Source organism: Puntigrus tetrazona, chromosome 3, assembly GCF_018831695.1.
Source record: "Puntigrus tetrazona isolate hp1 chromosome 3, ASM1883169v1, whole genome shotgun sequence".
Classification (NCBI taxonomy): Eukaryota; Metazoa; Chordata; class Actinopteri; order Cypriniformes; family Cyprinidae; genus Puntigrus; species Puntigrus tetrazona.
In genome coordinates this window covers 6,553,189-6,577,738 of record NC_056701.1, presented here as the reverse complement: position 1 = coordinate 6,577,738, position 24,550 = coordinate 6,553,189, and the positions used below count along the sequence as shown (strand labels likewise).

Here is a 24,550-nt window from a genome sequence, read left to right as displayed (position 1 = left end):
TTTATAAAAATATTCATGCTGCTCTATTGCGCATAAATGAAAGTATACGGTGAGAGACGTCTGGCTTAAAAAGCACCAAATGTAAGATGCGAAAGGGGTCCATATCGCTCATTATATTTAATTATATTTCAAGTCATCTAAAGTTATGTAACTGCTTTGTGAAGAACAGACCGAATGCTATCTTGAAGATCTTGACATCCGAAGTCGCCTTCCACTTTCATTGTATGAAAAGGAGCAGATGGGACATTCCGCTACAAACAACTCACTAAGAAATTAAGTTTGGACAACATGAACGTGAATAAATGATGACAGAGTTCTCATTTTAGTCTGAACTATCCCTTTGAGCATGTACGGTAGATGCAAGGCACATTGCCGTCCCGTCTGTCTCTTGTTCTCACTCTGTGTTGTGTTTTGTATCTGTTTGTCTGTCACGCTTTCTGTCTCCAGCTGTTGAGTAACTCTCGAGCCTCTGCTTTTCCACCCTCAGGCTCGACGCGCCCAGCTGAAGGAGCTGCGCTGTCCAGATGACAAAATGCATCACAATGAAACTACGTAGACTTATCTTCAGTGACAGATGGAGCACAAAGAGAGATAATGAATGCATTTTCAGGCAAAGTTATTTCAAAAGCTGATGCGCGGTCCCTGGCGTGCTTTCCATTTAGCTTATCATTACTCAAAGCCGGTTCACAGATACTTTTTAATCAAGAGTGAGTAGTACCACAAAATACCTTGACATTAACCAGTACGAGCTTGCATGACATAACGCTTTGCAGTTTAAAATAATACTCCATTTACTCCCCGCTTTCTGTAGCCAGTAATAGCGCAGTGTTAAATTCGTCTGGCAAATAACACTTTCTTTCGTGAAAGGCCAATTTTTTGCACAGAAAAGAGGCGTGTTTTAGCGCACAACACTTATTTCATTTATACATTTTGGCACATTCAGTTCTTGGAGGTTTTTGCGCTGAAATTCCTGATGCCAACGTGGCACAGCTGCGCCATTAAACAAAGAAATTGTTTGCATAGGAAAAGCATATTCATGCATTTTGTCAAAGTAGATAACTTTGTCATTGTTCTCGCAGTTGGTCTGAATAATGAAACGGAATGCAAGAAGCTCACAGCAAAGACTGCATGTGGGGCGCAGTGTGTTTTATAACAGATGGTATTGAAGAGGATGTTTTAATTAACATACATTACCTGAATTAAGGGCAAATTTTATCCCGTATTATATTAGGAGTATTTATATGTATATAGGTAAAAAAAATGAATTGCTTGGTGTTTATTGTGCTCATTGTAAAGCACGACTGTTGCTTTTTAAGATGGGAAAGGTTTATTAGCAATCAGATTAGGGTTATGGGGATAGCCATGAACTGTATAATTACAGAAAATAATTACAGATCTAATTGCATTAAAAGCAATTACAACGTAAAAACTATTTAAATGTTAAAGACTACACAGTGTAATGACGTTTAGGCTAATTTATTTTATAACGGTTATGAATGTATCTAAATAAAGCATATTACATGTTTGACAGCGCGTTATATACACAAGGCATTCTCAGTATAGCCATGTAGTGAGGTCATCTTTTAGCTCTACTGTTCTTGCTGACCAGATTAAAATGAGTTAAAACGTCGACGTTTATTGATAGCTTCCCGATTGTCAACCCCTTGAGTACAGACTAGAGGTTTTAATCAAGCCGCAGATAAAAATATGCGCTGTACATCGCTGAGTGTAAAATTGAAAGTGACTGAGATCTTTGCTCCCGGGGCAGTCATGCACAGAGGAGAGAGTGTGAGACGGAGAGATAGACAGAACAGCAAGAACGAGAGAGAGAACAAGAGACGGGGTCTTTTAAAAGCCTTGGGTGCAGCAACAGAGGTTTCACCCCACAGCGCTATGACATAACTATCCATTAATCAATGCTTCCAGGTTGAGAAAACCAGTTGTAACTAGAGAATGTTTTTAAGAATTGTGCGTGAGAAGGCCCAGTGGATTTATGATTTTTCTTAAACATAAGCCACAGATTAAGGTGCGATTGAATCTGACTGAATGACCCTGGAGTCTCTCTGCGTGGCATTTGACTTTCCTTTGCTACAACATGATCGCACGCTTGTCAACCCCCCAAAAAAAACTATAGACAGAACAAACAGAGGTGATCAACTTACTCTCCAAGCTGTGTCATGAGGACCTGACTGGAATTCAGCATACAGAGAAAACTAAATCTTCACACACAAACAAATCATATCAAAACATCTAATGATTTGTTAAACAGGACAATAAATACAACAGACATTATATTCCAAGAAGCAATCGAACTTCATCTAATCACTTATATAAAATGTTATTTGTTATGCTTCAACTAACTTATGTTACTTAATGATGTTTGCCAAAAGAATTGTTCACACAAAAATTAAACTTCCGTCATCATTTACTCAACCTCCTGTCCAAAAACTGTATGCCTTTACATTCATCCCCAGAACAAAAACTTTTGTTTGGCCATCCGTTGAATATCCATGCAACTAAAATTCCAAAATGTTCTCTTAAGTGGGCACAATAATTTATTTCATTTCACCGGCAAAGGCCTATCGTTTGTGACGCTCGCTCGATGAGTCGCGAGGAGAAATTAGTTATTCAGTCATCGTGCGAGCTAATTGCGGTAATGAACGAAAATGCATTCAGCGCTTGCTGCTTGCGGTATTACCTCACACCGACAGCACTGACATTTCTCCAGAGACCTCAGCGGTATCAGGCCAATTTACAATTAATGATAAACCAACACAACAGAACAAACTCACCCACTTACTTTATCAACATGAGTCAAGGTAAGCCAGTTTAACTCAGAGAAAGAGGTTTAAGAGCTTCATGTGTAAGAAGCGCCCCATTATCACATCATGAATGAGTCCATTAAGCTCTAATGGAACTGATAACAACCTGAGAGGAAGCAATGGTCCCATTATGAGCAATATTTATAGCAGATACAAAATTGCCCCTCTATCATTGTCATTATGACTTTTGACAATTATGTCTGTACGTCATGAGCATAAAGAAATAAAGGAACGGAAATTGCACTTCACACTGCCTTTTCCAGTATTATTTGATAGAGGGCACGGCTGGTCGTATTTGTGCTATTTTTATCAGCAGGTAAACAAAAGCTCTAAGTGTTCATTCAAAGCCTAGTTCATCGAAATTAATCAGCACGAATTACTTAAGTGCATAATGTGCGAACATCCCACATTCTCTTCCATGCTCGTTTATCAAGTTTTAAATTGTGTCCCTTGAAATTTTGTAATACTTATTCATGTAGGAATACTTCAGTGAGGACTAATCGGCGACAGACCAGTGAAATATTAGAAAGTAATGCCCACCTGAGGTTTTGATTTAAATCTAATTATTATACTCCACTGGTCAGTCGAGACATCCAAGGCTTCTATTCCACAATAACAACTAGAAAAAGCTGAAAACACAGTGCTATGCTTGCTAGCAGCAGTTTTTTTCATTGTGGGAGTCTAGAATTTGGTCAACTAATAAAATATTAAAACCCGAATCAATATTACGTGTGCAATAATTTTTTTCTTTCATCCTCGTATTGTCGACCGTCTCTTGTTTTGATGATCGTTTTGTACACTGCAATTGATTATAAGATAACTAACTTGTAACCTCTTTTATCTTAACCAAATCTGCACCAGGTGAGCTACCAAGCAAGCTTACTATGCTAGAACAGCGATGCATATGGAGCTGGTATTGTGATGAAAAATATACACGCTTAAATTTATAAATCATGCACTATACCAAAAGTGTTTTGAGTTCATAACACAGAACTGTGCAAGCAACCATGAGAAAATAAGTCTTCGTTTAAATTGGTTGTCTACACCTGAAATCATTGTTTGCTTAAAAAAGGAATAAAAGTTGTTTGTGTTTTACTGTCTGGTGTTCATTTCAATGGAAAACTACACTATATACTACAAATTGCACATATTGGCACTTTTTAGTTTAGCGAAAATGTAGATAGCAGCCAAATCGACGCAATGACCCTTATTCGTGTTTTTCCATACCACATGCAATTCTTTCCTCTTTTTTTATTTTTTAAGTGGTGTGATAAATCTGTTATGAATGTAATGACATCTTGAACACATTTGTGACACAAGGTATCGAAGCGTTCATCTAAACATAAAGTTCACATAAGCGACTGCAATTCTGTTCCAAGTGCCATCTGTCCACAAAGTCCAGCAGAGCATAATGAATGGTGTGGAAATGATGAAGGGCCCAGTGGACAGAAGGGGTTGATAATGGACCACCTCATTTGGATTACAGCGCTCTTGAACAGCAGTGCAGTCGCCGAGATGGAAGCAAACAAACAGCGCGGTTTGAAAACACAGCAAATGCTACTAACTGGACGGTCATGAAACGAGATCTCCCCAACCACACCGGATAACTATGCGTTTCAATCATTTCACTAGGAGTCACAAATCGCACTGTGAGGCAGACCAATGTGGTGATATGATAAATGATGATTCATGCTAGCATATAAAGCAGCATGTGATAACAATGCCCTTATCGGGTCTTATTCCAGCATCAGTCTCCAGCAACAGCAGTTCCCCGGAGCATCAACACCTCTACGCATATGTTTTTCCAACACTGTGCTTCTTTCCTCCGCGCAGCATTTTTTTTAGTGGTGGACGAGGTATTAAATCCACAGAGGTGAGAAATCTATGGCGAAACCGACAGATTCGTTTTGTTAAAGGCAAGACAGAAACCTGGCCTACAGCCTTAAGGAGGATTGAGATGAATAAACCGATTAGAAAATCAAGCGCTAACGCACAGAAGGGTTTCGTGTCCCCTCCGCAATCCAGTCCAGTGTAAACACAGGATTTGTTTAGGCAGCTTTACAGCACTTGCTGCACTGAATAATGGAACACGGCGGGCTACATGTGCTAGCGATGTTTTTCCTCAAGTTGTAGTTGTAGTATAGGTGGTTACATTAACATTGCTTTTAAAATTATTAAAGGGATAGTTCACCCACGAATTTAAATCTGATGTTTATCTGCTTACCCCCAGGGCATCCACAATAATAATAACAAACATAACATTTGCAGTCTGTCAGTAATATAATGGCAGTCAATGGGATTTGAGAGTCAAAAAATTATACACAAACCCAAATTACACCCTGCAGCTCATGATGACGCATTGAGGTCTAAGGACATGAAACAAATGATCTGTGGAAGAAACTGAGCAGTATTTAGACGTTTTTTCCCCTCCAACTGTCTTGAGCACGTTAACATCAGCTTATGCGTGGTGCGTCGTCTTCTTCTTGTTGTTTTATGGCTAATCACAGACTTATAGGTACATTATCGCCACCCATCTCTCAAAAGGACCATTGACGCTGTCTACAATCTCAATTAAGAGTGCCAATGGTCTTCATAAGGCACAGTTTAATTTGGTTTCGTCTGAATACGACTCTCAAAGCCATGAGTCTCATTGACTGCCATTATATGATGTTTTACATTTTGTCATCAACATCTTAGATGCCCTGTGTGTAGACAAAGTAGACAAATATCAAATTCATTTTTGGGGGGGATTAATTATCCCTTTAAGGTAGCTGTTAATTTTAGGTATGTAACTTTCAAATGATTTTAGTCTAGTCTAGTCAATCTATTCAAAATTTTAGGCCAAAGTTCACAGTATAAACCAACCCGATCTCAATAGCAAATGTATCTATTTTTTAAGGTTTTACGTGATTTTGTAAAAAGGAGTTCCATCCCTACACTTTCAACCATCAGAGAAAACTGGTTAAACACATCGTGTGAAATTGTATTTAAACTTAAATTTGAATTTATTTATCCACCATCTTTATTTATTTTTTTATTTATTCACCATAATTAATCAAAAAAACATTACACAAGCACATATTTTAATGTATAGCATGGCAGGCCTTCTCTGTCATAGCCGACTCCATGTCTGGTCGACCATACCAGCAGCCCTTCCACATAGCAAGCCTACAAAACACAAAACTAGAACACACCCATTACAATGAGCTACGTTTCCACAGCGTTTCTTTAGACACCGTATTTGATTATAATGGGAGCGTTCTAGATTTATTATTTTGCATCAGTCATTTGCAAGGTAGCTGAGGTGTACTATGAAACACCAACACTGTGATAAATTAAAATAATAATAATAAAATTCTTACCAAGAGATATCCAATACATTTCAATACATTCAACAAAAGACACTGTAGTTAAAGAAAAAGAAAGTAAGATTTTAGGGGCAAACAGGATATTTTATGACATTTTAGAAAAGAAAATGATGTGAAATAGGAGTAGTTGCAAGCTTTTAAGGAACGGTTTACCCAAAACTGAAATTTTTGTAAATAATTTCATGACAATTTGAAGAGATATCAGACATCTGTACAAGAAAATTTGATGATTTGTATGGCAAGGACCAAAAATGTGATAATATGATGCTTCAACTAAACTCATAGTCATAAAATAGCTTTAGTTCAAACCCCGTTTTTATGTGAATCGGACATGATTGATTTTAATGCGTCATGTGTCCAAATGCAACACAACCTTTTTGGAAATGGAAAATGAGATTTAAAAGCTATAGCAAACGGGAAGATTGTCACAATGACTTTGGTGTGTCCTTTTGTGTTAATACAGGGATGAAACAACATTATAAAAGAAAGACAAATTTTTCATTTTTGAGTAAGCTATTCCTATATATTCAGCAATATAATTTTGACCGTTTCGAAATATCGCACTTTGATGCAACATCATTACCATTCATATACTTCAAAATAATGGGTTCAGTTCATCAATGCGTGTTCTGTTACACAGATTCAGCTTTCCATATCTCCTGCCTCCAAAGCATGGCTCGGGTTCTCCTGGGATACTCTTGGCAAGTTCATTCCTAGATATTCCAAGAGGTTTTGAAGTTTGAATGCAGAGAGATGAGCATAACAGACGCTTTGCCTCCCTCACTGAAGAATTTGGCGTCATTTCAGTTCGGCTGCAAGAAACAGGTCTTACACTCACATGGAAATAGAAGGCAGACCCATGTATGCATGATTTATTGACTTCCACGATTACTGTTATGCTTGGATAACATTACACGATGCCAGTTTTGGAAAATCAGTTTGAAATATTCAACAGGATGTTTTGTTTTGGCAGACAACCTCAGACAAATAAGTTCATGGTCTTTGATCCCTTGTGGCGATAAAGAATTTCCCTTTTTGGAAAAAGTCCAATGTTTAGCACTTTGTAAGCACTAAAGAGTCTTTCATCTGCAGTTATTATAAATTAGCCACTACCATCTCACCCAAAGAAGGACCAAATTATATCTCTCACTCAAAAGGCAAAATTGGTCAAAAATGCCAGTAATTTCTCTGTTTAGTTACCTGAACACTAAACCAGGACCTAAAGGTTTCTCTCACTCTCCACGAAGCACGCACAAGCACAAAATACACACCATGTGCACAAATAACAGACATCACAAAACAAAGTCATTACAAATCTCAACAGGCATTTACCAGTATCTACATATTTAACAATTATAAATTAAAATTGTGCAAATTGCCCCACATAGTTATCAGCTAAAATCATTGTCATTATCATCATGTGTTTAATGATGATCTAAAGAAAATATAAATGTGCATCATAATGCACACAAATGCCACAATATGGGGCATCAGCTGCTCATTGTCATTGAAGGTGAAGTAAGTCATTTATACATCATTAGTGACACTAAACAGAATTGTACAAATTTATTTTTTATAACAAACTCTCAGTGCTCCAAATGTCCAGGCCAAGTTAATTTCAATAACTGAGAAATATAAATGTGTAAGCATTCGTATTCAACTTAAATGCAGTTGTTTGACATGTAAGGTCATCAGTAAAGAAAAGATGCCACTGTAATGGTGTAGTCAGTAAATACCAGCAGGGATTAACTGCTAATATTAACCAGACAAACTTTAACCCTTATGTTCAAAGAAAAAGTCCCACCTCAAACTCTTTATTGTTATGGCTCAGCTGGGCACCTCAAACAATTAGATTTGGTGGCACTAATGTTGTTAAAATTACAAACTTCACCTCTACACTTCGTCGCAATGTCTTGCGGTTGCGTATGTTTTTTTTTTTTTCTTAATAGCATATCATAATTTGAACTGAGCATGACAAACATCCTCTGACTGAGGAACCATTTTGATCGATGTCTTATGTTTTAATTTGTTCTAAATTTTCTCTTTGCTTTCTGGCTCCCGTCTCCACAGTTCCTCCTACACTTCCTGAGCATCTTTCAAAGCTCTATGGCAAAGGATTTGAACGTCTATTGGGAGATAAGAAGTACGTGAGAGAAGAAGCAGTTGCTAACTAATACTGAACATATCAACATGTCTTGTGGACAGTCATCTCCTCTGACCATTGACACAGGGGAATCAGATCTGTCATGCTACTCCATTAAGGCATTGACCCAGACCCTTTGAAGCAATTCACATATGGCTGTATTTTGCATGCTTGAGTATACCAAGCATATTTCCTTGAAGGGAGCAAATCATATGATTAATAGTGGCACATTCATCTAATGCTGAAGTCCTGTTTGCTATACAGAATCTGCTTTAAGTAACTTTTACCTCTGAAGATTGGGTGCCTGATTTGCACTTCACTTTCTGTTTTTGTTTTAATAATGGGTTCTATGACCTATAGAAAAAGGCACACGGGCAATACCTGTCAATACTTTATCACTCTATGTCTATACTTTAGCTTAGCAATTAATTTCTAACAAAGACAAAGATGGTTTTAATGAAACTACACAAAAACATCTTTACGTGTTACATGTACCCAAAAGCGTTAATCGATTCCAAAACATATGCAAACAAAAATGCTGGTGTGTTGGTGTCACCACAAGGTATCCTTGCTTATTTAACCAGCAGAATGTCCTTGATCAATCAGCTTCACCCATTTTTGGCTTTGCTGGTCCATCGGCACCATATTAGCATAAACCTGTATGGAAATTCAGGTCCAAGTTGGTCTTTTCTACAGGGACATATGGGGTTCCTTCGGTTCAAATGTAGCTCATGCACTCTGGAATGCATTACCCGGTTTAGTTAACTTTTTGACAAGTTCAAGTCTATCTCTTTCTTAATCTTCTATTCATCTAGAGGTGCTGGTTGTAGATGTTTGCTTGCGATGGCTCCTCTTGAACCTTGCAGTCCCAATGGATTTTCTCTACTAAATTGTCAACATCACAGACAGCTATATAAGACTAGAGGTAAGACTCTGTTCTTCATCACTGAGTTTGTTAGCATGTACATTTGTGCAAATCTTTCCTAACATGTGTCCAACTTCTGCTCACCGCTGATCCTGTCTGACTGGGACAGTGCCAACTGAGCACCATGTAATGTGATGAACGGGGTGTCCATCATGTGTCCATCAGAGAGGACAGTGCTCTCACAAACTCACACACACAAACACACACACACACACACACATTCACACGTCTCCTGCTCCTTGCTTCAGGGCCCTCAGCCAGAAGAAGCGAGGGTGGTTGGGTTAAAGGTCTTCTTCTGCGAGACATCTGGAGCTCCCAGGTTGCTCTAGACATTGTCCTGTTGAACGTTACAAACCTTTACTCTGTCCACCATCACTATGTCCTCTGTTATCGAACTGCAGGTGGAACTATCTTGTGGTGTGGAAGTGAACTGCAATCCAGTACCTATACCGTTCTGACTGTTGGACACCAACATCTGCTTCTCTTCCGGACTGCCGAGCCGTGAAGTAGTGGTAGCGATATCAGGCAGCCGCGAGAGGTTGTTAGGAGGGACCATGATGCTGCCACTCTTCATCTGAAGGGACTGGCTGTAGGTGTGACGGTACTCCTCCTCTATGTCCCGCCCAAGCTTCCAACGTCTCCATTTTTTCAGAATCTCAGACTGAACCTGACAAATCAAGAAGATGTACAGAATAGTTAGGATTCAGTTAGGACGGAGCCAATTGTGAGATTGTGCACATTAAAAATTTAATCGAACTTACCTCCTTGTTGACAAAGCAATATAAGATGGCTACCAACAGCCCCTGAAATACAAAAAAAACAGTTAAAAAAGTTGCTGCTGAAATATCCAGGGATGCATTTCCCGAACAATGACGTACAACTTGTTGCTTAACCACCACGGTACGATGCATTGTTGAAGAAATTATGCAACTAGTCATGCATATCAATCATTTGAACTACTTTGATTTAACAATAGAGCACTGTCATAATTAATATTATACAGGTCATGGAGTAATAACTTCTGCTAATGAAACCAGTTGTGATGGAATTACTGTCAGATTATTGCCATGAATAAGGAACATAGCTTCTGAGGACAACTTCACTATATTTGTTCTCCATTGTGTTGCTTTAATTACAGATGTTTGATTCAATGACAGGTTCCCTTGTACGCCATTGTATTTATTATGCACACTCTTTAAAATGCTGCTTTCATTTGCTTGACAAACGAAAAGACATAAAACGGTATGTATGGAACGACAGATACAATTGGTAATGCATGTTATCCTGCTTAAGAGCATGACCTGTTTCAGTCCATGTCATGATAACAATAAACTAACCACATGACTTTGCAGTACTGTTTGTTACGGTTTTAGAAACAGTGGAACTTGTGATCATATCTGGTTAACAATGCTTTTGGGAAAAATCCCACAGCACAGCTGATAACTGGTTTATGTTGTGTAATGGATGCTGGTCCCAATAGGATGCTTGTTTTAGAACCAGGCATTTTAACTGGCTTTGCTGGCATACTTTCTTGGTCAATCTACGTCACTAGGTCAGACTACACAAGATGCCTGGATCTGCACTTCAAGCTGTTATTTTCAGCAGGTAATAGAATTTTTTAAATAGCTTGAATAGTTTGTGGGTTTGATTCCTAGGGAGCACAAATGTATATCATGACTGTAATGTACAGTTTCTTTGCATGAAAGTTTATTTTACTGCAAAAAGTCCAGCTTAACTCTATTTTTTTCAGGTTGTTCATAGACAAACATAAATAAAAACAGAAACCTATAAAAGTAATAATCAGTCTATTTTGCGAATGAGCTAAACCTGACACTTTGAATGAGCTCAGTTAGTGCAATCTGCAGTAAGATGTTCAAAAGCCAATAAGGATGAAGTGTCGACAGATGGAAACATAACAGTCAAGCCTTATGGCCTCACTTGTTCTCTCCCTTACTCTGAATCTTTTTGCATCTGAAAAGTCTCATCAGGGCAATTCCTCCAGGCAGATTATACAAATTCGACACACTGCAGCTGTGCTCCACTTGAGTGTCATTACTAGTTTGTCAAAGGGTGAGTCAGCCGATTTGTAGCGTCTGCTCTCTTAAACAATTAGTCCTGACGCTGGAAAATAAGCTACAGAATGACAATTTATTTTTTCAAAGCTGCTGTCCGATCAAAGGACATTTAAAATGCATTGCTTATTTGCAGCCTTTAGGCAGATTTTGGAAGGGAGACCTGATTTCTCTGTTTATCCACGACTGAGTGGCATATTGACAACCTAACAAGTTTTAATTTGTTATCATACCTGAGTTTGTTCTGAGCAATTTTGAACTTGTTATTGAGTGCCTGTTAATGTTCAATGTCACTAATTGAAAAAAAAACCAAAAAACTAAAATTCAGATTTTTGACTTTCTGACCTGGAAGGAGTTGAAGAAGAGGTCGATGAATAGCTTTGTGAGGCGCAGAGACAGAGCACCATGTGAGGTAGACTCATCAGTAACAAACGAAAACAGGACTGAATGGATCCCCAGTAACGGAATCAGGGTGAGGGTTGACTTAGCAAGCCTGAAATTGGGAGAAAAACACAAACATATACAGTTAATCTGGAAACAAAATTAACCCACTTTTGATTTTAAGAGTTAATCCACCCCAAAATAAATTTTTTGCTACTAATCACCCATGTCATTACAAATTCGTATTTTAAGAAATTTTGAATGAGTCCATCTGTCATCAGTGGTTTAACCTTAATGTTATAAAGTTACAAGAATACTTTTTGTACAGAAAGAAAAAAAATAACAACTTTATTCAACAATTTGACATTGTAGCGCCATCATAGTGCCACTTTGGAGAGTATCCGCTGGATGCAAGTGCATACACTGTTCTGTGTCAGCCGCAACACAAGGAAACATTTGCCACGTGTATTTTTTTTTTGATTCGAAACGCATCTTGCATCCATTGGATTCTTTGAACTGTTGCCGTCTGGTCGACGCTACAGAGCACTGAGTACCAGGACAGTCAGACACAGGAACAGTTTCTTCCCCCAGGCAGTCCATGTCATGAACATTTGACAACATTATTTATTTAACATACAGACTTATTTACACTTCAATTTGCACGTAACACTGTACAAAACATAATTCCTGCTTATACTTGAACGTCTATAGTATATATTGTATTTTTGCTATTTTGTACATTTTACATTTTGTATATAATTCTTTTATTTTATTATCTGTCTTGTCCTGTCATCCTGTTGCACTGTAGAGCTTCTGTCACTAAAACAAATTCCTTGTATGTGTTAACATACCTGGCAATAAACTTGTTTCTGATTCTGATACTCTCCAAAATGATGATACAGTGATATATAGAGAAGATGAATTGTTCTCTGAAAAGTATTCTCCTCGCTTCATAAAGTTGCGGTTGAACCACTGATTTCAGATGGACTATTCTAACGATGTCTTTTATACTTTTCTAGACTTTAACAGTGTTATTTACTGATGTCCGAAGACGAATGAAGGCATGGAATCAAATGAAGGTGATTAATTTTCATTCTGGGCTGGAGTAAACTCCTAATTTGCTGCTTGATAATAGTTAGTAAGGTAGTTGTTATGTTTAGGTATGAGGCAGAGTTAAGGGACCTAAAACAAGCTCACACAGAATAAGGCAATAATATGTGCTTTATAAGTACTACTATACAGCTAATATGCTAGTATTATGCATGCTAATAAGCAACTAGTTAATAGTGAGAACTGAACCTTAAAATAAAGTGTTACAGAAGATTCTGTCATTATATACTAAATGTCATTTCATATTTGATTTACATTCTATGATTTACATTCTTTCAAGAGACTTGGTTTAAAGTACTTGGTTTAAAGTACACAACTGTGAAAAGTTGTTAAATAAGAAATATCTGTCCACTTAATGCAGGTCTCAGATCTCTTTCATAAATACATGCAAATGATTAAAGCATAGTGGATATGGCGCATTACCCTGTTACATAATGCTTTTTTTTATGTCTCATAACCAATTGAGATATATTTAAATGTTCTTTTTAAAGCTGTTGTTTGACTTTATAAAACCTTAAATATAGTTGTACGGGCTACTTTTATAATGCATTTATAACCTGCTCACTGTGTGGTCCATGAAAACATCTTTTGTGTTCCACTGAAGCAAAAGGAACTCATAGAGATTGAGAATAAATGATTCCAGACATTTCACTTTTGGGTGAACTAACCCTTTAACTGTAGGACACCCACCGGAACTTGTAGTCGGAATATCTCATTTGGTGTGCCCTCAGTTTCGACACGAGGATCTTGATGATGTGTATGAAGATGAAAAAGTTAATCTAGTCAGAGAAAAAAAAAACACATCATAATACCCTGGTTAAGACCATTATGTCACAAATCTGACACAACAGCTTCCACACAGCACAGCAAATGAGTCAAAATGAGTGTAGGGGGGAAGGAAGTCAGTGATGGGAACAGCATTCATACAGTCCAGCCCTGGGAGAATTCAAACATAGCAGTTCCTGCCCACTACAGGAACACTTGTGAGATATGCAGAAACATCGCTGCACATTGCTAAATGCTCGTCTGCACCTCGTAGCCAATGTAAGCATTATGGATGCATGGCAATTTTGCATAGTATTGTGCCTTTCAACGCAATCATGTGGAAATAAGACATTGGAGGAGGGGGAAAGCAATTCTTTGAAATCATAACTGTAGACTAAAACATATTCTGTGTTTCCTGATGCACTGAGAGCCGACATCACATGGCGCCGCGCGTTGTAATGGAAATTACTTCAATTTTGAATGTTGGGTTTAACGCTTAGCCAAAAGCAATGCAATTGGGTGTGATGGTGTGAGCATAGATGGAAACTGCAGGGCATGAAACAGCATAAAACATTTAACCATACTGTGTTCTTCACATTCCTTCAATTATGTCAGAAAATAGACAGGTCGGGGTCACAGTAATATCAGTATGTAGGTGTAAAGATCAGGCAAAATGGGCAGAATTAGCCTGATTTTGTTCATTTCACGAATGTGAATTGTAATTGAAATGGCCACAGGTTGTTAAACACTGGGTCAATAAATCTGTGGAGATATATGAAGGATGAGTTTGCATTAGAGTTTACTATAGTCTGATTCAGTTTAACAGAATATTCAATGACAAAACGATGCATGATGGCCTTGTTTCAATGGGAATTGATTGACTGGTTGGTTGATTAGTTGATTGATTGGAAATGATGATGATAGCAATATTCCTGAACCCATTCCCCCTCTTTCCTTCTGCTTTCCTGTCCAATCACCAGTATCCTAGATAATCAAGGCTAAAAAGCCATTTTGAATTCATGTTGACTTCAAGGGTGGAGGTAAAGTGTCATTAGCAGTGCTCTGACTGGGACACTCGGGCGGAGAAGTACAGCTGAGAGAGGCTGAAGAGGGATCGAGGATCGAGACTCTCACTCACCAACACGGCCAGCAGGATTGGTGAACGAATAATCCACCAGTACTTCATGTTAATATTCTGCAACCAGCATCTAATCAACAAAAAGAGATCACTGTAAATGAGCAAATATATGGCCAACTTATATTCACTATCTACACATGATACAAAAATTTTTTGTTAAAGTTTACTGACGCAATGTGATTTTTACTTGATTTTTTTTTGATAGAACAGACCTTTGTGGGACATTTATTTGTGTTTGTCTCAATCATCATTGTACTGCATTGCATTATTATTTTTATTTATTGATTTATAAAATAAAAATACAGAGCTTTATGTAAGATATATTGTGACAACACATTTTTTTGCAAGTAGTCTCCTATAAAGATCTCATTTATTTACGTTGCAAGCTACTAGAATCTCATCTTACTTTTTGACCAAATAAATGTCAGCAACTGCAGCGAATAGCTTTTTTTTGCTCAGTTTGGACCTCTGAACAAAACTGAGGTGTTTCTTTCTTCCTCAAGTTTTTAGCTCCACATTCTCTTTATATAATACTACATGAGCCATAAAAATCTGCTGATGCATCGAATGACTCAAATCGCACAAGCATTGTTACCATATTTTATCTAAAAGTTTTCTGACTATTATTGTATATTTTAAGGCTAATATAGCTTCAATATGCATAAAATATCCACTGCAAGTATAATATACGACTAACTAATATACAAACAACAACATGTACTTACTATAGGGGTGATCATTAGGGCTTGGTTTAAGGTTAGTTGCTTGCAATTAGGCATGATTTACTATTATGACTAGATTAAGTACATGCAACATGTAACAAGGACACTTGTATAGCCACAATAACAACACATTCAACACCACTGAAGAAAATGATGAATTAGGAGAATAGTGTATTACTTCACAGAATAATTTTCAGCTTACATGTTGCTAGTTTTTTTTAAAGAACTAGATGTTAAAAAACTGTGGTTGATATTACTTCCGGTTCATTCATCACACTAGAAATGAACGATCAAATCGAGTGCATTGCAGTGTGTCATTTTGTAGCACGCTGCACATTTCGACAACTATAGTAGTATTTCAGAATGCATATAGAGAACCTACGCACTGAAAATGTTGTATTATCTCAGTATCTGGAGTGAGAACACTGCCTCATAGACACATGACAGATGACAGAGATAATGTGCGGCTTATCGAAAGGAAGAAGTGATTCTTTTATGTGCTCAGGATGGGTATGTTCAACTGGATGGATGGGGTGATGAGTGTGGGACAGTATGAACCTGTCCTCAACCTCTAGTCGGCCATGACACATTAAAGCACGGCCACAGATATACAATGCATGTGATTTATGTCAGTCTCTGTGCCTGCTGGTCAGCTATAGAAGAGCTATTGAGCGGGGGATTGGCTCATCCTTTTGAGAAATAATGCACTTAAAGGGATAGTTCACCAATAACAACAAAAAAAAGACATCTTTAAGTTGTCCCAAACCTGCATGAGATTCTTTCTTTTGTTGAACACAAGAATGCTGGTGACCAAACAGTAGCCATATATATATATATATATATATATATATATATATATATATATATATATATATATATATATATATATACATAAATAAATAAAAATCTTATATGGACGCTGTTTGGTTAGCAACATTTTTCAAAATACCTTAATTTGTGTTCAACCGAAGAAAGAAACAGGTTTAGCATTAGAAATGTGCAAGTGGGAGTATTTATTGATTAAAACATGTTAAAACAAGCATATGCAGGCAAAAACATGACTATTTGACCGAAAGTATGATCGAAGCAGCAAAATGCAAAGTTATTATTTGTAGCTTTATCATCAAGCTCTAATACAGTATATGTGCAGTAGTAAAAGCAATGTTTAATAAATACCATATGGAAATAATTTTTTTTCTATATCTTTTTCTTGTTTATTTATTACGACTGTGCTACTTACAATAAATCTGATGTATAGCAGACCCATGTGAATTGTGCGCAGCAGTCAGGTTTTGAAATATGTATGAAATAGATACTATTAAATATGTAACCTCAGCACTCCCAAAGGGTCATTAAAATAAATTTACATCTTGAAAGCCCTTCCAACAATAACAGTGACTGAGTGAAAGATTTATGAGATTTTATAACGCACAATGCGATGCGTTGGCCGCTACAAGCCAAACCCGAGAGAGCGGAGTGGATGCTGCAGATATATTTATCACAGACGGACTGAGAATCTGCCTAGCGTCACAGCATTTGACATAGCATCTGGGTAGCTTGCGTTCGCAATTTATGTATTTGATTTGTTATAAAACAAAAGCTACAGTGACGGAGTACCGATGTCGGCCAACTCTCCAGCCGGAAAAAAAACACACTGACTGTTTGACGAGCGCTGGCTTTCATCAGTCGCAAACACACTCATCCCACGTGGCTCCAGAACTTACTCTTCATTCTCGTACAGGTACTTCACGATCACCCACGGCAACACAAATATCAGAGGGGCACCTGAGGGACAAAGAGAAAGACACGGGGCGTAAACATCTGCCACGATCTGTTTGGACACGCTATGTACGAGGAAGCTCTTGAACGATGTTAATGAGTTCACGGCGTAAAAGCTCTGAACCTCTCACCCCAGCCGATACACTGGTAGATGCCGTAGTAATTCCTCTCCGTCAGGACTGTGACGACCAGAAGGCTGTGCAGGTAGATGCCCTCCACCAGCAGCCAGTAGTTGTTGGCCAGAATGCTGTACTGCATCATCACCATTGCAACCCTGCAGCCGACCGCCGTCTGAAACGCACACGTCGTTTTTTTGGGTCAGTGAAAGCTTTCGGCTAAATTTTTATCCCGCCGCATCCATTCAGATTTATTTTTGCAAAGTAAATAAGTATTTAAATCAAAGCATTTTAAGGAACAGTCTTGGTCATTTGCAACATACTGTAAGGTTTATGGGCAGCATATCAGTTTAAACAAAGTCTTCTTTAACTTCTACACAAGTGTTTGTAATATTAAAGGCTGGAGCCTGCACCAGCGCAAACCCCCTTTTGGCATTAAACTACTGTCAGGATTTATTAAATGCATATGGGGGAAAATTAGCAATGAAAAGGTCAGTTATTTTTGCAGATAACTTTATTGCATATGCATTTGGCACAAAAAGTATTGGAGAAAATGTAAATAGATCTTATACTACACAAATATTACAAGTATTATTTACTAAAATATCGATCATAAATTAATTAAGCACTGATGTTAGATAATAAGGGATTTCCAAAGGATTGTGGGAATCTTGAGACTGGAGTAATGATGCTAAAAATCAATCTTTACCTTCAGAATAAAATAGAATACTTTACGATATTATAGTTTTTACTATTTAAAATTAAATGCAGTCTTGGTGTGAGCATTAGCCATCTTTCAAAAACGTACGGCCCGCAAACCTTTGAATAGTAGTACTGTATACATCGTCCTTTAATAGCAATAATGACAAAGAAAGACAGCAGGTTATTGGACCTCGTTTTTAACCAGCCACTCCACCTCCAGTTCAGTGGTGATGTCCTGACCAACATGGAAGTCATCAGGCCTTTCCAACATGGCGTCTTTGATGAGAATAGAAGAGGCTCGCAGGATGAAGGAGGCAAACAAGTTCATGTGGATGTTGTTTCTCATGCAGTGCAGCTTCCTGCGGGGATCACGGTGCAGTGAATAAGTCAAAAAGCATTACACCGCTCACACAAATTAACCCAGCTCCTTAACCGCTGACACCAAAGATCCGAAAAACAGACTCTAAACAAGTTTTGGCTTGAATGTTACCTAAAGGCCACCAGGATGCCCAACGCCAGCACCAGAGCCGCGAGAGACAGGGAATATCCGATGGTGTACATGGTCCAGAACTGACTGAGGATCCGTCCGTAGTGTTGCTGCACACAGACATATAAACACATCTGCTCAGACAATGACACAAAGGCACAGGTCAACAACATATTGAATGCAGAGTGGATGGAAATATTCATATTCATTCATATTTTTTGTCCACTGAAAGTCTTCAGAAAGATGTCATGAAGCCAAACAGATACAACTGAACAAACTATAATTCTATTAATATTCCAGTATACTTTTTGGGCTGTTGTATTAGGATCATATTATATTATTGTTTTACAATCACCTATTCATCTAGCCTCAAAAGGCTCACATACCATGTTGATTTGCGTGGGGTCATGTGATTGACATTCGCTGGCATTTTTCTGTTTGCTATACTGTCCTTCTGCATCACACTCCAGATACACGAAGCCATGTTGGACTGACACACACACACACACAGATTGCATGGTCACACAGGATGCATAAGAGAGCATAATATATATGCATTAAAAATATACTTCATACAGTGTTTTATTAGCTAAGCTAAAAGAAGTGCATTATTTAAAGTGCAGCCACGTATAATATTTTTTCACACAATTATGGATCTGAATTGACTTGTTCTCATAAATATTGTGCAACCTGTCCAAACACGCCTGGCTAATATTTCACCCCAAAATAAAAAGGATATACAAATGTATTTTGCATAAAGAAAATGAAACACAACTGCAATGCGTGTATCTGTGATTATTTAAATGTCAGAGCCATAAATAACTAACAAAAACCATTGCTAATTTTAGTTAGAAGCAGTATATTGACTGCTAGAACTGCTCAAATCTTATTTCAAGCTTAATCAAGTGTGAATAAGTTAGATTTTTGCTTTTGTAGCCTGATAAAATAAACTGTTCGTGGAAAACAACCAAAACAAGATTTAGATGAGTTTCTGCATTAGAAAAGGTTACATTATCACTTGCTCACCAACGATCCTCTGCAGTCAATGGGTGCCATCAGAACGAGAGTTTAAACAGCTCATAAAAACATCACAATAACCCACAAGTCATCCACACCACTCCAGTGAAAAAATCATCTCGTCTGAATCAGGAGAGAAATATGCATTTTGTTTCATGACAAACATACAGCTTTTTACATCACTTTGGAGTGGTGTGGATTATTTTGATGTTTTATCAGCTGCTTGGACTTTGACGGCACCCATTCACTGCAGAGCATCCACTGGTGAGCAAGTAATAAAATCCCAAATTTCATCTATATCTTTTGAATTTCTGCTTTTCAACTATTCCTGTTATATTAGCAGCAGTCTTACCTTCCTTGTGCCAGGGCAGGTACCAGGGGCAGGCCACACTCACTGTAGTATTAGGCAGTGCATCCGGCCAGCAGGCATATTTATCAAATGTTCTGTTGCACACCAGACCTGGAAAACGACCATTAATGGTAAAGTTTCCTCTGCTCTGTTTGCTGTGCTGAACAAGATCAGTATGTGACCTGACCCCTAATCAAAGATCTCAGCTGTGTTTTCCAACATACATCCCTTAACAGCACCGCGCGCTTTCATCACGGCTGTCGACGGGGTCTGTGTAAGACCCCTGCTGAACTTACGCTCCAGCCACTTTGACTCCGGCCATTGCTTGTAGAAGGATGTTGAACAACTCACCTGACATCGGTGGTTCTCTGCTAATATTTCGAAAACATTCCTCTCTGTACATCATCCATCTTGCCATCAAAGTTTTGAGGGATGCAGCAGATGACACCTACGAGAGCCAATTACATGAAAAGGTTACGTGAATTAAGTAATATAATCCCATTAGTTTTCTGGAAAACACAAAATAAGTTAGCTGGATGAATGTCAAGACAGGTCTGTCCCAAGTAAATAATGAGAAAAGACATTACGTAAGCATCATTATAGAAGCATTCAGATATAAAGTAAACAGCTCTGGATAAGATCAGCTAGTCACTGTATGAGAACACAGTTCAGATCAGGCTCTAGTGAACATCCCATTACAAACAACAAAGCTGTGCGTTACGTCACTTACCTTCAGTGTAGATGGAGAATTGAAATCTAACTGTAAAATACATTGACTGCACAACTTCTGCAGGCTGGGCTTTATTAATGAACCTCTGTGATGTTCTTGTTTTTCTTTCTTTTTTCCTCACATAAATATGCTGAATTAATGGCTAATCTAATCTTTAGCAAGTAATACACTACTCCAACTTGAAATGAGCTGAGGGTGTGTGTGTGTGTAGCATTTCTATTATTTTTTTCTTCTTCTTTATTTACATATTTTTATGGCTCAATGTTAAATATATATATATATATATATATATATATATATATATATATATATATATATATATAGTATAGTGAAGGAGGAGCTTACGACAGACACAGTGGGTGTTGCGTCAGGCCTCGGAGAGGCTTTTTTATTAATAAAAATACAAAGTAACGTGTTCAGGGGAAAGAGTAAGTGTCCAAGATAAACGGGGGAACTGGTGTCCTCGTCGTGCTGCAGGGGGCGTGTTCCAGGGGGAAGGGTCCAGGTAAGGGGCGGAGTCCGGTGGCCGCATGCGCTCTCCTCTCGGCCGAGGGGGCGGCGGCTTCTTCCCACGGCTTCTCCTTCGCTTCTTCCGGACGGCAGTCAAAAGGGATAAACAACCCGGCATCCTGGCCTGTCAGCGGTACATGTGTGCAGTTGCCGCCGTGACTACGGGTCCGACGGCTCGCTTCTCTGGCGGCTTGGGGATTCCCTCACGCACCCTTCCCGGACCCACGAGGACACCAGCGTGCGGTCTCTTGAGGAGAGGCGCGCTCGGCATTTAACTGCGGCGGTGAAGAGGCTCAATTCATAAGGAGCCTGGTGGAGGGCAGGGTGATGATGACATTTAAGGAGGATATATATATATATATATATATATATATATATATATATATATATATATATATATATATATATATATATGAGCTACAGCTCATTTGTGAATTTCATGAGCTGTAAGCACTAATGATCAAGATTAAAACAAAAAAAATTGAAATGTTTACTTTACTACTTTACTTGATTCCAGAATATATGAAATAACTTAAAGATAATACAATAACTGTATAGACACACACACTATAAGGATTTTCTTAACACAATTTGTAAAAATGTCAAATTAAACATTTAACTTTACGCTTATTTTAAGTAGGCTATGTATTCACTATCTTCGTTAGTACATTTACTTTGATGTCTTGATGTTTATTTGACTAAAGACATAGCCCAGCGACATAGTCACAGCCCTGAACTCTTCGGTTGTGTTTTATATAGGTATTGTCATCTGCCTTAGTTTAGTTCCTGTTTGCCCATATTTGGTTTTGTTCCGTTTTCATTAGTTCATTGAGTCTATAATCAGTTAAACCAGTCAGTTATTGAATGTTGTATCTGTTAACCCTGAGTCTCTATGGCTTTGGCTTATTCAATCTCTTGGACAAACCTATATGTTCTCATCTTGCCCACTGAGCTATTCATCTGTATATAGCCATTATGATGTCATCTAGTGACATTTAGCTACCAGGTTTAGCTACTTTCAATTGAAAGTCTGCAGTCTGCAACTCTGTATTTAGTTATTGGATTATCTTCGCCTACATCGCCTGCCCTGTGACACATTTTTATTACGTGTTTAAATAGAAGATATACCTACATGCAAAATACTTGAATCGCTAATAAGCAAGTTTAAATACTATAGTGACTACATTCTTCAGCACATTTTAACCATATTTTAAAGACAATTGTGATATTAAATTTTAAGGTGTACTTGCTTAAGTGAGCAACTCTAAAGTTCAACACATTCAAACTAAAATGCATTTTCATTTGACTGCAAATAACATGCAGCTCAGTCTAAAAGTATAATCTTATAAAAAAAATATTCTTCTTAAAAATATGTCAAGTATGAAGTACAAAAAGCAGGACCTAGTCAAGTCCCTGCTAGGGAGACAGTAGGGTGAGCAGATGTCCAGATAAAATCAAGGCAGTCCCGATTATACGAGCCATGGCCCATGTCTTGATGGAGTTACAGAGCGCCATTTGTCCAGATAATTCATTTTCAGCTTAGATCTGATTGCTAATAAATGTAGGAACTGATATTGGTAACGGTACGTATTATATAAAGAAGTATAGCCACTGCTTCCTCTTTTTTTTATTCTGAGAGGCAAGTAACAAAAATTAGCACATGTAACTGTTGATTTTCTTCACAGTCATCTGTTCATCTTAAGAGAGAGTGACAGAAAAAGAGAGGAAGAGGAATGTGCTCTGACCTGGATGCAGGAGGAGGAACTGAGCAGGGTCAGAAGGAGGAATACTTGTGACATCCCTTAGTCCTGCTGCTGCTGCTGTCGCTGCGAGGGGAGCCGGGGGTCCGCACCGATACGCTCACCTCATAGGAAGGCTTCAGCTATCACCACACAGCCTAAAGCACAGATGGAAAGAGCCGAAGAGTTCAACGCGTTAACAAGAAGCAAATGAAACCCTCAAATAAAGCTGAATGCTGCGATAATATGTATCATGGAGTTGGTGGCATACATGGTCGAAATGTTATTGCATATTCCAGCTGCTATTTTAGAAATATCTCACAAAGCAGAAAACTATAATTAAGTAACTATAAGTAACCATATTCCTAACCCTGAACCATATAGATAGTACATATAGTTACTAAATATTACTCAGTACTTCAGTTTATAACTACACCGTAACAAGGACACCTTAAAATAAAGTGTAACTAAGATTTATTTTTTCCATGTTTTTGTCTCTCATACTCACCAAGGCCGCATTTATTTGATCAAAAATACAGTACAAACAGTAATGCTGTAATGCACTAATAATATCGGGTCAAGTAACATTTATTTTTGGTATTTTTATTTTTATTAATCTAAAAAAAAAAAAAATGAATCCCCCCTTATAAATCTTTGATGGAAAAAAACTTCACATGCAGCTCATACACCATTTATTTGAGGTTAAAAAGGGATATAAATGTTTTAATGTCACTTTTAGCTAAATAGGTCCTACATGAATTCAAATATTCATTAACTTCTTTCTAAAAGACAGCAGACGGCTTCACAAAAACAATTTCATATTGTCACATTGTTACTAAATTCACACTAAATACATTCATAACAGTCACTTCCACTCACTCGACTGTAGGGGCTCCAAAAGACCAAAAATTCCCAAAACTAACCAAATAAAAACAAAAACCCGTAGCATAGATAACTGACTGGCGTGTATAAGCTCTGCGATGGGTAGAATTACGTTTGTGGGGTAGATGCGTATCATATATCTTATGCATGCCAACAATTTTTATATCGTACGTATGCTAAAACTGTATTATATGCACGAATAAATATGAATAAAAAATCAAAACTACTAAAATAGGCAATGCTTCATCATTATACAATGCGGAAAATCTTTTGGGGAATTTTAGGAAATGCATGTATACAGTTAGCATAATAGGAAATACCTATTGACCACGTTCACCACCCCCGCCCCCCCAAAAAAGAGCGAGAACTACAACGTCCCCCGATGTTCGGTTTTTTTCCATTGATTAAGGCTGCAAACATCATGTTGAGTAATCATGTTGAGCCTCATTGGCTCCCTAAACTCATTTCACTGTTTGCTGAATGTGAGCAATCAGGATAGCATACAAGAACAAAGAATGTTTGCAGTGCAATTAGGACCTGGACTACTGATCTACAGTATAAAAACAACACGCTCATTATCCTACTTTTCTGCAGAAGCCTCTGGGCAAAGGAAGGTCACAGACTGTTGACCATGTCGCTGTCTTTGCTCCGAGCTCTTGCTTGCGTGTGATGAAGCAGATAGCAGCGGACAAGTTACTCTAACCCTTACAACACATCCAGCTCAATTACTGACATGGTTTGGAGAGAGATGTGAAAACAGAACACGGAGGTAACAGATACGATCACAGAACAG

At 38.0% G+C, this 24,550-nt stretch overlaps 1 protein-coding gene across 4 annotated transcripts in view; it reads right to left on the bottom strand.

The window, feature by feature from the left end:
• Positions 1-7,048: 7,048 nt before the first annotated feature.
• The window catches only part of gcgra (glucagon receptor a), a 51,355-nt gene continuing 33,853 nt past the window's right edge, over positions 7,049-24,550 (bottom strand). For 2 of the 4 annotated variants that reach the window (XM_043234813.1, XM_043234812.1), the window contains 13 exons: positions 22,882-23,033; positions 20,248-20,344; positions 19,900-20,007; positions 18,917-19,020; positions 18,534-18,640; positions 18,234-18,402; positions 17,357-17,516; positions 17,171-17,231; positions 14,725-14,794; positions 13,512-13,600; positions 11,676-11,823; positions 10,020-10,061; positions 7,049-9,925 (listed from right to left, as the gene is read on the bottom strand). In XM_043234813.1, the coding sequence (XP_043090748.1) occupies positions 9,584-9,925; positions 10,020-10,061; positions 11,676-11,823; positions 13,512-13,600; positions 14,725-14,794; positions 17,171-17,231; positions 17,357-17,516; positions 18,234-18,402; positions 18,534-18,640; positions 18,917-19,020; positions 19,900-20,007; positions 20,248-20,344; positions 22,882-22,935 (1,551 nt within the window). In that variant the 5' untranslated portion in view covers positions 22,936-23,033 and the 3' untranslated portion in view covers positions 7,049-9,583. The remainder of the gene's footprint in view (positions 9,926-10,019; positions 10,062-11,675; positions 11,824-13,511; positions 13,601-14,724; positions 14,795-17,170; positions 17,232-17,356; positions 17,517-18,233; positions 18,403-18,533; positions 18,641-18,916; positions 19,021-19,899; positions 20,008-20,247; positions 20,345-22,881; positions 23,034-24,550) is intronic. The other 2 variants (XM_043234814.1, XM_043234816.1) reach the window with 2 other exon arrangements.